This window comes from Panulirus ornatus, chromosome 12 (genome assembly GCF_036320965.1).
Source record: "Panulirus ornatus isolate Po-2019 chromosome 12, ASM3632096v1, whole genome shotgun sequence".
NCBI classification, from domain to species: domain Eukaryota; kingdom Metazoa; phylum Arthropoda; class Malacostraca; order Decapoda; family Palinuridae; genus Panulirus; species Panulirus ornatus.
In genome coordinates this window covers 58,820,308-58,834,180 of record NC_092235.1, presented here as the reverse complement: position 1 = coordinate 58,834,180, position 13,873 = coordinate 58,820,308, and the positions used below count along the sequence as shown (strand labels likewise).

General features: G+C 41.1%; 1 protein-coding gene across 1 annotated transcript in view; it reads left to right on the top strand.

Annotated features, from left to right (window-relative positions):
* The window catches only part of LOC139752088 (alpha-1-inhibitor 3-like), a 49,098-nt gene extending 39,719 nt beyond the window's left edge, over window positions 1–9,379 (top strand). Inside the window, exons 19-27 of the mRNA XM_071667948.1 lie at window positions 1,385–1,506; window positions 3,543–3,693; window positions 4,204–4,337; window positions 4,989–5,093; window positions 6,353–6,626; window positions 7,196–7,347; window positions 7,536–7,748; window positions 7,886–8,287; window positions 8,656–9,379. Of these exons, the coding sequence (XP_071524049.1) occupies window positions 1,385–1,506; window positions 3,543–3,693; window positions 4,204–4,337; window positions 4,989–5,093; window positions 6,353–6,626; window positions 7,196–7,347; window positions 7,536–7,748; window positions 7,886–8,287; window positions 8,656–8,691 (1,589 nt within the window). The 3' untranslated portion in view covers window positions 8,692–9,379. The remainder of the gene's footprint in view (window positions 1–1,384; window positions 1,507–3,542; window positions 3,694–4,203; window positions 4,338–4,988; window positions 5,094–6,352; window positions 6,627–7,195; window positions 7,348–7,535; window positions 7,749–7,885; window positions 8,288–8,655) is intronic.
* Window positions 9,380–13,873: the final 4,494 nt, after the last annotated feature.

Here is a 13,873-nt window from a genome sequence, read left to right as displayed (position 1 = left end):
CTTTGTCAATCTGTCCTCACTCATTCTCTCAGTGTGACCAAACCATGTTAATACACCCTCTTCTGCTCTCCCAACCACACTGTTTTTATTACCTCGCATCTCTCTTACTTACTCGATCAAACCACCTCACACGACACATTGTCCTCAAACATCTCATTTCCAGCACATCCACCCTCCTGCGCATAACTCTATCCATAGCCCACGCCTCGCAAACATACAACATTGTTGGAACCGCTATTCCTTCAAACATACCCATTTTTGCTTTCCCAGATAATGTTCTCGACTTCCACACATTCTTCAAGGCTCCCAGGATTTTCGCCCCCTCCTCCACCCTATGATTCACTTCCGCTTCCATGGTTCCATCCGCTGCCAGATCCACTCCCAGATATCTAAAACACTTTACTTCCTCCAGTTTTTCTCCATTCAAACTTACCTCCCAATTGACTTGACCCTCAACCCTACTGTACCTAATAACCTTGCTCTTATTCACATTTACTCTTAACTTTCTTCTTTCACACACTTTACCAAACTCAGTCACCAGCTTCTGCAGTTTCTTACATGAATCAGCCACCAGCGCTGTATCATCAGCGAACAACAACTGACTCATTTCCCAAGCTCTTTCATCCACAACAGACTTCATACTTGCCCCTCTTTCCAAAACTCTTGCACTTACCTCCCTAACAACCCCATCCATAAACAAATTAAACAACCATGGAGACATCACACACCCCTGCCGCAAACCTACATTCACTGAGAACCAATCACTTTCCTCTCTTCCTACACGTACACATGCCTTACATCCTCGATAAAAACTTTTCACTGCTTCTAACAACTTGCCTCCCACACCATATATTCTTAATACCTTCCACAGAGGATCTCTATCAACTCTATCATATGCCTTCTCCAGATCCATAAATGCTACATACAAATCCATTTGCTTTTCTAAGTATTTCTCACATACATTCTTCAAAGCAAACACCTGATCCACACATCCTCTACCACTTCTGAAACCACACTGCTCTTCCCCAATCTGATGCTCTGTACATGCCTTCACCCTCTCAATCAATACCCTCCCATATAATTTCCCAGGAATACTCAACAAACTTATACCTCTGTAATTTGAGCACTCACTCTAATCCCGTTTTCCTTTGTACAATGGCACTATGCACGCATTCCGCCAATATATATATATGTATATATATATTCAATGTGAGTGCTCTTTTCAAGGTATGAAGTAGCAAACTTTTTGCGCCAGCCATACATATATAAGTGGAGTGAGGCTCAAATCTAGTGGAAATCATGATGTCACAATTAGCTTCATGTGGTTTTATATTCCATGCAATCGAGGGATACTATTTTGAAACCCTGAACTCTGTCTCTACAGACTTCGAGACGGGTGATGACTCGCTGGAGATGTGGGAGCTGGAGACGCCCTCAATCATAGTAGAAGGGTCAGAGCGTGGGTGGGTCACGGCTGTGGGTGACCTGCTCGCTCTCTCTCTCGAGGTATGCATTCCTTCACCTTCTGTGTGAGTATCTAGAGTGTAATGTACACAATTATCGGCATCCTTGTTTTTCGGCGCACTTTTCCCACACACACACACACACACACACACACACACACACATATAATATATATATATATATATATATATATATATATATATATATATATATATATATATATATATATATATATATTATCCCTGGGGATAGGGGAGAAAGAATATTTCCCACGTATTCCCTGCGTGTCGTAGAAGGCGACTAAAAGGGGAGGGAGCGGGTGGCTGGAAATCCTCCCCTTTCGTTTTTTTCAATTTTCCAAAACAAGGAACAGAGAAGGGGGCCAGATGAGGATATTCCCTCAAAGGCCCAGTCCTCTGTTCTAAATGCTACCTCGCTATCTCGGGAAATGGCGAATAGTACGAAAGAAAGAAAGAAATATATATATATATATATATATATATATATATATATATATATATATATATATATATATATATATATATATGCAGAATCACCACTGGAAAAAGGAGATATAAAATAGTGAGTGCTTTCATTTATTACATCCTTAGACAGGGTGAGGATATACAAGTGTTGAAGTCCTTAAGAGCACACAGGTAGCAGCGAGGCAGACTTCAGTAATCCCCGTGGAGAGCACGTCACTATGTGACCTGACGTGTCTGACCTTCCTGCCCTTACCTGGTGTATGGACAAGGTTATTCTGGGGAACATTTCTTAATGATTATCTCAGTTAACAGTTTGTCACATATGAAATGGCCAAAGTACACATTTGTATTATGATCAAATGTGCCAGAGTTCAAACATGATTCAGCTACATTTCTCTCGCTGAAACTATTTGATTTAGCTGTGGTCTTAGCTCCTTCCCAGTCAATATAATGATCAAAGGCAGCTTTATGTCGGAACAAGCCGCTGCTCTGTTGGGCTATCCAACATTACACTTATGTTGTAAGATCCTAGTCTTCAAATCTTTCCCTGATTGTCCAATACAAAATTGGTAACAGTCTTTACATGGGACTTTATAAACAACGACTGTATTATTTGACTGGCTATTTTAGATGAGGGCTTTCTTGATGGTGGTGTCAAATAATACAGGTGTTGTTTACGTAGTCTCAATTTTATATTGGACAATTGGAGAAAGATTCGGGTACTAGGATCACACAACATAAGTATAATGTTAGGATAGCCCAACAGAGCAGCGGCTTTTGCCATCATAAAGCTGCCTTTGATCACCATATCGACTACGAAGGAGCTGAGCCCATAGCTAAATCAAATTGTTTCGGTGAAAGAAATGTAATTAATTCACGTTTCATCTTTAGCATATTTGATCATGATACAAATATATTCTTTGGTCATTTCAAATGTTACAAACCGTTAACTTAAATAATTACTAAGAACTATCCCATAAAATAACCCAGTCCACACACCACGTAAGGAGAGGAAGGTCAAACACGTCAGATCACATAGTTAGTGCCCATCTACTCTCCACGGGGATTACTGAAGCCCAGCCTTACTGCTTCCTGTGTTCTCTTAAGGCCCTCAACACTTGTATCTTTCCCACTCTGTCTGAGGATGTAATAAACTAAAGTACTCACCTTTCTTATTTTCTCCCTCCAGTGGTGATTGTGCATTTGTAGGTTCTGCATATATATATATATATATATATATATATATATATATATATATATATATATATATATATATATATATATATATATCACGAAGAAAATTGAAACGCAATTAAATCCCAAGTTCACTTTTGTATGATTACTACATCATCAGGGGAGATACAATAACGAGACATCAGACTTAGAACAGTTAATGTACATACAGGATAAGTGGAGCTAAGACGCCGTTGGTACACAAATGTTTGCGGTGTGTGGTCTTCGGGTTTAGCACCGTGCCTGTCAGATCTTATCTCATGGACATGATGAAATATGACGATCATACCACACCAGTTTCCTTCTAGAAAATATCATTTCTTGTAACACATTCCTCAATCAACGTATATATTTCCTCAGAACCTGGGACATCTGATCCGTATGCCGTACGGGTGTGGAGAGCAGAACATGGTTAACTTCGCCCCCAACATCTTCATCATGCAGTACCTGACAGCCTCCAACCAGACCACCCCAGAGAGTACCGAAAAGCTCTTGAACTACATAAGGAAAGGTAATACTAATATGATTATAGGAATTAAAAACAGAAATGGTCGTATTTGGAAAAAAAGGGGATTAAATGATGGTCAGTAAAGTATATTTTCGTCTATAACTTGAACTTCAAACATTCGTGTCTTTGGGTTTAAATCAGTCCCATGTAGAAGAAATGTCGCCCTTGAAACAGTGAAGCAGTATGGATGTTTATGACTGAAAAAGTATTCTATGGTTTCTCGTGTGAATTGCCATAACAAGAAACCAAATTCCATTCCTGTTGGATAAGACTGTAAAAGGGACGGCCACTTGGCTTCACAGTGACATGAAATGGAAGCGTGGCTTCCGTGCTGCTACGGTGTTCCTTCCATGCAGACAGTTTGTTTTTGAGTGCAACCGAGAAGGTCCCTGCATTAATGTACAGCAGAGGAACGGACAATTAATGTAAGAAGAAATTCTGATATACATGCTATCAATCATGATTAATCCATTTCATCAGTAACATAGTGTAATAGTTATATTCATTTCCCAGGCTACCAGCGGGAGCTTCTGTACCGTCGCGACAATGGTTCCTACAGCGCCTTCGGGAACAATGATGACTCCGGCTCCACCTGGTTAACAGCCTTCGTGCTCAAGTCCTTCGCCCAAGCGCAGGAGTACATCACAGTGAGTAGTGAGAACGTTTCATGTATTAAGGTTTTGTTTGATGAGATAAACACTTGGAGAGACAAATGGCCTTAAAGTGGAAAGCGACAGATACATAGACAGAGGTATATAGAAACTGATAGATGGAAACACGTGTTTGATATATGGATAAAAAGTGAGATTATCCACAACAGGATAAGATTGCTCCATTGCTACCCTAGGATTCCCTCTAAACATTTATTGCAAGAAATGAATCACAAATGAAGAATGTATCTGTAATGTGCATAATCTTTCAAAGAAGAATCAGATGATAATCAAGAGAGAAAAAAAATCACACTTTGGTCATTCTGGTTATTATTTAGACTATAGCATATCCACTTTTGTTTGATGGTGACTGTCATTTGCGAGGTCCTTCAGGTGAATTAGTTAAATACTCATTCGTTTATCTGGGTGACGAAACACTAGCTGTGTGATGTTGCTATTGACTAGATATTGAGCACAAAGCTGTTAGAAAAGCACAGACGGGTATGAGAAATAATTCATTTCACGTTAGCCAGATTTCTTCACATCCACATCATTAACTCAAAGTCGGGATACGAAGAGCCATATGTAAGTGAAGAGTGAACAAGGAGAGTATTTGATCGAACATTTTTGATCGAATTAACATTCCAGGTTGACGAGACGGTATTGGAAAGTGCAAGTTCTTGGCTCCGTAAGCAGCAGAAGGAAGACGGTTGCTTCAATTCCGTTGGCAAAATTTTGCATAAGGGCTTGAAGGTAAGTCCTGTTCTCATCAACTTTCTCATTAGACTAAGTTACGAAAGAACATTAATTTCTCAGGTTTCTTGTAGTCTTGAAAAAAGAGACAGGGGAGGGGAGGTGGGGAGACAGCGAGGGGAGGAGTGTTGTAGTGATGTGTTGTTAGGGGAGAAGTGGTGGTGTATGGGAGAAGCGGCAGTGCATCGGTACACTTACACTTATACACAATTGGAGTGTCCGGTTTTCTGCAGATCATACACGTCAATAATCTTTGGGTCAGCCTAACTCCAAAGAAAGCTGAGTTCAGCAGATCTTCCTCACCGCACATCAGATATCTTCCCAGAAAACAAAGCAGTGTAAAAGATCTAAGATGAGGCAATTTTGCTCATCTTAAGTTGTGCATAGAATGCGTTGATCTCATGTTTGCGCCACTCTCAGTACAACTGATGTTAGTTTCAAAATCCCAGATAGTTTTTTGTATTTTTTTCAACGTGATTAAAAGATTATGTAACCTTATATCTGAAACACCGTGAATATCATTGTCTAATCCTAACTCGCACTTTGAATTATAAGCATATATGATCAGTAGAAGCTTCGCACGAATCTAGAAATGTAACTGAAAACTTTGGAGCTTTATAGTTACATAAAACGATTGATGTGTAATGAAAAAGTTAATCTAATACTATAAGATCAACAACGTAAAGAGCCAAATGCTCAATCGAAAGCAAAACAATTAAAGACCAAATTACACCAATCATATCGTATTTGTATGGTAAGCTGTGAATTGCTTTACATGTTTATGATAAACTGCATACTTCATTTTCCTTTCTTTCTGCTAAAATTGTTCGCCGTTTCCCGTGTTAGCAAGGTGGCACTAGGAACAGACGAAGTTTTAAAAGGGCCTTATCATCTCATATCCATTCGTTACTTGTCATGCGTAATGCGACGAAAACACAGCTCATTATCTACAACCAAGCCCCATAGACACCCCTCTGGGGTCTCCCCTCTTACTTCATGTATATCTTTTTATAGATATCAATATACAAGTTTTTCGGAAACAAAAATTTGACAGCATTACGTCTCCTATCTCATAACCTAGACGTTTATTAAAGAATCAGACATTTTGTGAAATATAACTCTAATTCGAAGGAAAACACATGTACACACTCAGATACACTCAAAAAAAAAAAAAAAAACACGAAAACATCATTCATATTCGCTAATTCAAACAGACAAAACACAGTATCTATGTAAACTTACAAAACTCTCCAACTCAGGGAGGTATAGCTGGCAGCGACTCTCTCGTGCCCCTGACGTCCTACGCGATGATCTCCCTCCTGGAGGCTGGAGAGGCCCCTACTAGCAGCAATGTGTCAGCGGCTGCCAAGTGTCTGAAGGCAGACACTTCCCAGGACCCCTACACGCTGGCACTGAAGGCTTACGCACTGGCCCTGGGTCGTCTACCTGAGTGCGAGACAGTACTCCAACAGCTCCTCGACCAAGCCGTTGTGGCCAAGAACTCGATTCACTGGGATCTGCCAAAGGGACCAGGTATACACTAAGAAGCAGTGTTCAGTGGAGGGAAGCTGATAATTCAGAATCTATGAATTTTAAACTTGGTATTAAACAGTGTCGAAAAGTTACATGACTAAAACATTTATGGGAAAAGTTGATGAGAATCGAAATAGAAGAAACTATGACTGATAGAAGAGGTGCAATCGGGAAGAATGGAAACAGGAAGAATTCGTACACAAAATGTGATTTATCAATGATATTCCTAGCTGGAAGGAATATATATTGATTGTTAGTCACGTGAGATGCTGAACGTTTATATGACACTTTTATATGAGGTAACTGTAGGCAACTAGAAAGATTAAGTTTGATGAAGATAATCAAGCATCAAAAATTCTGCTTTATGCAAAGTCTGTTTTGAGATAATGAAACTTGTAGCATCTATTTTGCAACTCATTTTGTTGAGCTGCCAGTATATGTTGTTAACATCTACTGAGGTTTTTCAGTGTCATTTAACATGAATATATCTATTCAGTGCTTGTAATCTTAAGTAGAAGGTAGTGCAGGTTATCTATCCAATATCAAGATTTCTATCTTTCATTGGTCAGGCAAAAGTAAGTCTATAGAAGTGGAGACAGCTGGATATGCCATCTTGGCCATGATGACTCAGGATCCTGAGAACTTCGAACAGCAAGCGAGGAAGGTGGTGAAATGGATCACTACACAGAGGAATGGCCAGGGAGGATTCTACTCTACGCAGGTGCGGTTGCCTGAGACGGTTGGGAAATTATCCTGAGACCGCAGCTCTTGAATAGACTAGATTATATATGTGTTCTCTAAGGATGATGGAAAGCAAGGGCAGAATGTTGTTACTATATACTTAAGAGTACATTTTGTAACGTTGTACTAAACACTTACAGTACCCACTTTCTCCCTCCTCACCTCCAGGATACAGTGGTGGCCCTCCAGGCTATGGCTGTCTATGAGTCCCACTTGCACCAGGGCCCCTTGAACGTGGTGGCAACAGTGACAGCCACTGGGCTGACCCACTCATTCACTGTCACAGACAACAACAAACTCCTGCAGCAGTTGGTAACACTTCCTACACTCCCCACCAGCGTCTCTATGACTATGGAAGGACAAGGATGTGCTGTTCTCCAGGTGAGAATGAAAAAGAAATGAGAAATATGATTGTTAGATTAGGCGTTTTCATCACGTCATTCATCATAACAATTTTCATCATTATTGTCCATTGGCGATGTGAACAGTGTCATGAACTTGCTCTCGTGTCCTTTCAGGCTGTCCTTCGGTATAACATTCCTGAACCTGAGCAGAATGAAGCCTTCAGCTTAAGTGTTAACTCCAGCACAGCACCGGACAGCAGGTGCGTTACCAAAAGCATCACAGCCTGCGCTGCCTATCTCCTCCCTGATGGCGAGTCCAACATGGCTCTCATCCAGGTCGATCTGATCTCCGGCTACATCCCCGAGAAACAGGATCTTAAGAAACTTGTGAAGGATAACGTCGATATAAAGCGCTACGAGGTGGATGGCAGCTTGGTAACTTTCTACATCTCAGAAATGACTGGGAAAGACACCTGTGTAACCTTCCGCGTGATACGAGAGGTGGACGTGGAAAATGTCAAGGCCGGTACTGTCACCGTCCTTGACTACTACCAGCAGGAGTTAACAGTTTCTGAGGTGAGTATATACTCTATTATCATTATACACGACCAAACAAAGCCATTGGGCATTTGTTAAAAGAATCTGAATATCATAAAGATTAAGGTTCGTCAGCCAAAAGTATTTTTTTTTCTGGAGGATATCATGCTTTAGAGAAATTCTGTTATGGTTCTGATTTTAAAGCACAGACTTTGAAGATCTGATTACATAGCTTCATTCCGCGTACGTACATGAGCTTATCTTTGACAGCATATGCAAAAAAAAAAAAAAAAGGCATCTCTTAATCATCAAGAAGAAACATTTGCTTCATTCGTTCGAACCATATTTACAATTCGTTTATAAAGTTATGCATCATGCTGATAATTCTTGATATTCTCTCCCTACAGAGGTACACACTGCCGCCCACAACAGAGTGCCTTTAGACAATCAAGTCACGGAGCCACAAACACTGAAACGCTACTTAGTGTCTGATACTGGGGTCACCGTATAAAGGTAGGATCATTAGCTGGCGGATGAGGTCCTGTCTGTTGCTGATGTCTGAGTCACTAACTGATCCGAGGGATTCAGGCTGATACATGGATTCCTAACTTGACACCGGCGTTGCCAGCTGACTGAAGCCCGGTTCACTGGAAGACATTGATTTCACAACTTTATGTCAACATCTATAAAAGATGTCAGGCTTGGGACTCATTTTTCCTTCCATTAGCATTTCGCCTGAAACTGCTCTTTTGACAATTTCTAAGTTACAATGGTAACTTTCGTTACCATTCGAGGACTTGTTTGCCACCCAGTTAGTATTATTATTGTGTCGAATATGTTATGTTTTGCTGTGCATGTCAACGGCTCTTACTTGTGTCACTACAAATACCTTTCACAACACATTCTACTTTCTACCACCTAAATTACTTTCTATAAAACAAAACAATAACTTTCACATTTTATGGATTTAGTTGTACATTCATACAGAACTATCTACAATGACCAAGCTTTAGCTTAAAGCTTTTAATGAGGTTTGTATTAAGAATGAAGGAGCAATCTCATACGTTGAATGACTTGATCAGCTTATTAATGGTTTGAGTTTACTACAACTGCAATAAAATCTTATTTCGCTACAGTCTTTGATTCTCATGTGACTTGACAATAAACCAGGGTACCTTGATATCCTGTACTTTTAGTAGAAAACATGAACCACAATGAGGTAAGATTAGATAGTGACAGAATATCACTCGTTAGAAATATACAAGAAGTGAGAATAAGAGACAATTGGAATTGATCTAACTTTTGGTCGATCCAGTCAATGTTATCTATTCTTGAGTGGTATTATTTCACAATAGATCGCCGTTTCTGAGTTAACAAGGTAGCGACAGGAACGAACAAAGGAATGGCTTCATTTGCTTACATCCAATCCCTAGTTGTCATGTATAATGCACCGTAACCAAAGCACCTCTATCCGCAACCAGACCCTTTCCGTGGTTCTCTTGACCTAGATACATCCACAATGTGCCTGTCAACAGTTTCTAGAATTGACTACATTCCTGCTGCTGGTGGCGTTGCAAGCGCTAAGCGTGACGGGCGCTGCTGCATGGGTATGAGATCTTTACGCTCTATTCCCCAGTTGTAGTCACGCTGTAAACTTGGCCGCATCTTTGTCGACTTGCACCAAAGAAGAGCAAGGCGGCGCTGTCATTTGTTTTGTTTTTCTATTGGTCTGAGACCGGGGAAGAGTTTAAAAATCACAAATTATCTGGACAGTATAGAGGTTGTTTCGTGCCACAGCGTAGCCTTTGCGAATGGCTCGAAATTTTCAGAATAGATGGAAATGTTTTGAAATATTTGATGTGGACAGCCGCCCTGTAAGGTCTGCCGCGGCGACACCTGGAAAACCTGGAAAGGGGTGTGTGATGTCTCCATGGTTGTTTAATTTGTTTATGGATGGGGCTGTTAGGGAGGTGAATGCAAGAGTTTTGGAAAGAGGGGCAAGTATGAAGTCTGTTGGGGATGAGAGAGCTTGGGAAGTGTGTCATTCGCTGATGATACAGCGCTGGTGGCTGATTCATGTGAGAAACTGCGGAAGCTGGTGACTGAGTTTGGTAAATTGTGTGAAAGAAGAAAGTTAAGAGTAAATGTGAATAAGAGCAAGGTTATTAGGTACAGTAGGGTTGAGGGTCAAGTCAATTGGGAGGTGAGTTTGAATGGAGAAAAACTGGAGGAAGTGAAGTGTTTTAGATATCTGGGAGTGGATCTGGCAGCGGATGGAACCATGGATGCGGAGGTGGATCATAGGGTGGGGGAGGGGGCGAAAATTCTGGGAGCCTTGAAGAATGTGTGGAAGTCGAGAACATTATCTCGGAAAGCAAAGATGGGTATGTTTGAAGGAACAGTGGTTCCAACAATGTTGTATGGTTGCGAGGCGTGGGCTATGGATAGAGTTGTGCGCAGGAGGATGGATGTGCTGGAAATGAGATGTTTGAGGACAATGTGTGGTGTGAGGTGGTTTGATCGAGTAAGTAACGTAAGGGTAAGAGAGATGTGTGGAAATAAAAAGAGCGTGGTTGAGAGAGCAGAAGAGGGTGTTTTGAAATGGTTTGGGCACATGGAGAGAATGAGTGAGGAAAGATTGACCAAGAGGATATATGTGTCGGAGGTGGAGGGAACGAGGAGAAGAGGGAGACCAAATTGGAGGTGGAAAGATGGAGTGAAAAAGATTTTGTGTGATCGGGGCCTGAACATGCAGGAGGGTGAAAGGAGGGCAAGGAATAGAGTGAATTGGAGCGATGTGGTATACCGGGGTTGACGTGCTGTCGGTGGATTGAATCGGGGCATGTGAAGCGTCTGGGGTAAACCATGGAAAGCTGTGTAGGTATGTATATTTTGCGTGTGTGGACGTATGTATATACATGTGTATGGGGGTGGGTTGGGCCATTTCTTTCGTCTGTTTCCTTGCGCTACCTCGCAAACGCGGGAGACAGCGACAAAGCAAAAAAAAAAAATATATATATATATATATATATATATATATATATATATATATATATATATTTTTTTTTTTTTTTTTTTTTGCCGCTGTCTCCCGCGTTTGCGAGGTAGCGCAAGGAAACAGACGAAAGAAATGGCCCAACCCACCCCCATACACATGTATATACATACGTCCACACACGCAAAATATACATACCTACACAGCTTTCCATGGTTTACCCCAGACGCTTCACATGCCCTGATTCAATCTACTGACAGCACGTCAACCCCGGCATACCACATCGATCCAATTCACTCTATTCCTTGCCCCCCTTTCACCCTCCTGCATGTTCAGGCCCCGATCACACAAAATCTTTTTCACTCCATCTTTCCACCTCCAATTTGGTCTCCCACTTCTCCTCGTTCCCTCCACCTCCGACACATATATCCTCTTGGTCAATCTTTCCTCACTCATTCTCTCCATGTGCCCAAACCATTTCAAAACACCCTCTTCTGCTCTCTCAACCACGCTCTTTTTATTTCCACACATCTCTCTTACCCTTACGTTACTTACTCGATCAAACCACCTCACACCACACATTGTCCTCAAACATCTCATTTCCAGTACATCCATCCTCCTGCGCACAACTCTATCCATAGCCCACGCCTCGCAACCATACAACATCGTTGGAACCACTATTCCTTCAAACATACCCATTTTTGCTTTCCGAGATAATGTTCTCGACTTCCACATATTCTTCAAGGCTCCCAGGATTTTCGCCCCCTCCCCCACCCTATGATCTACTTCCGCTTCCATGGTTCCATCCGCTGCCAGATCCACTCCCAGATATCTAAAACACTTTACTTCCTCCAGTTTTTCTCCATTCAAACTTACCTCCCAATTGATTTGACCCTCAACCCTACTGTACCTAATTACCTTGCTCTTATTCACATTTACTCTTAACTCTCCTCTTTCACACACTTTACCAAACTCAGTCACCAGCTTCTGCAGTCTCTCACATGAATCAGCCTCCATATATATATATATATATATATATATATATATATATATATATATATATATATATATATATATTCCCATGAGTCCACGGAGAAATAAAACACAATAAGTTCCCAAGTCACTTTCGTGTAACAATTAAATCATCACGGGAGATACAAGAAAAAATATAACAATCAGGTGATATACAACGAAGAGACGTAGCTAGGACGTCATTTAGTAAATTAGTGAATACCCGAATGGAGGTCGGGATGGGTTCAAGTCTAGCAACATGCGTTTCATAGTTTCATCATTTGGACAAGAAAGGGAACTGTATACAAATTTTATCAACAATAAAGCTATTAAATTTGCATAGACCTTCACTAATATTAATGTTACAATTCTTTGTGTATTTCATAATAGAAGATTCAATGATATTTCTCGTGGTACAAGAGTTAGAGTTGATAACTGAGACAGCATTCACCCGTCAATAAGATGATCATGATTTTAAACATGATTAAACAAGGCATTTGATTCTTGTCCAATTTGCAGCCTATTACGATCCCAGCAGATAAGACATAGTTGGAACTGAGGGTAATGTGCATGACTATGGTCTGGTTTTAGTTGATAGTTCCGTCCTTAGTTGTGATCCACATCTGGAGGGTTTCAAGGGCGTTGTGAAGACGTTGTAGTCGGTAGAGCTGCTTTCAAGTCCTGACACCACTGTGAACGGAGTCATGGAGTTGTTTCATCCGTCAAGAAAACACAGGAGTCCAATACTTGTGTCTAGTCTTTGAGGCATTAGGAGGTGGTTATGACCCCTGACGACGTTCACTGTGGAAGTCTGGATGCCATGGAATGAGATTCTTCGCAGGCTACTGTTGATTGCTTTGTGGATGATTATGTTACAGATAACTGGGCCGAAGGTTTTAGCGAAGTCAACAAAGATAAGAGCCACAGCAGAGATCCTACGGCTCTCTGAGATTTAAGATATATAACAGCTAAGAAGCTGGTGAGGCAGAGGCTGGAAAAAGTTTTGAAAGGTTTTCAAGCTCTGATTTTCAGAGAGAGTTTACCTTTTTAAACATGATCATTGGTAACCTGGGAATTCAATGGTTGTTATCATATCTCCCTGTAGTCATTTCCACCAATGTGGGCAACTCGATGTCTTCCAGTGAACTGACTCTAACAGATATGTGTTTTACCTAAAGTGAGAAATGTAATGTTGCTGAAGCTGCCTGTGTGTGTGTGTGTGTGTGTGTGTGTGTGTGTGTGTGTGTGTGTGCGTGTGGGTGTGTGTGTGTGTGTTTGTATATAATTACCTATTTCTATTGTACGTGGAGGGAGTTTTATACTCTTGTGTGGTCATCAGTGTTTGAGCGTTTGAGCCGATTGTATGAGTGCCTGGCGATGGCATAGGCTTTAAGATATGTATGAACCTACGACACAGATCTCTGGCGGTAACCACTTACAAGATGTGGGTAACAAACGTGTTATCTTCCCCCCCCCCCTTACAAACACCTGTCTTCACCCAGTCTGTTGTGGTGTATCTCCGCTGAACATTGGACTGCCTATTCCCCGTGTCCCGACCACAGGAGAACAGTGAGAGAAACAACGCTAACAGCGACAGAAAGGCAAGCAGACAGGTAAGT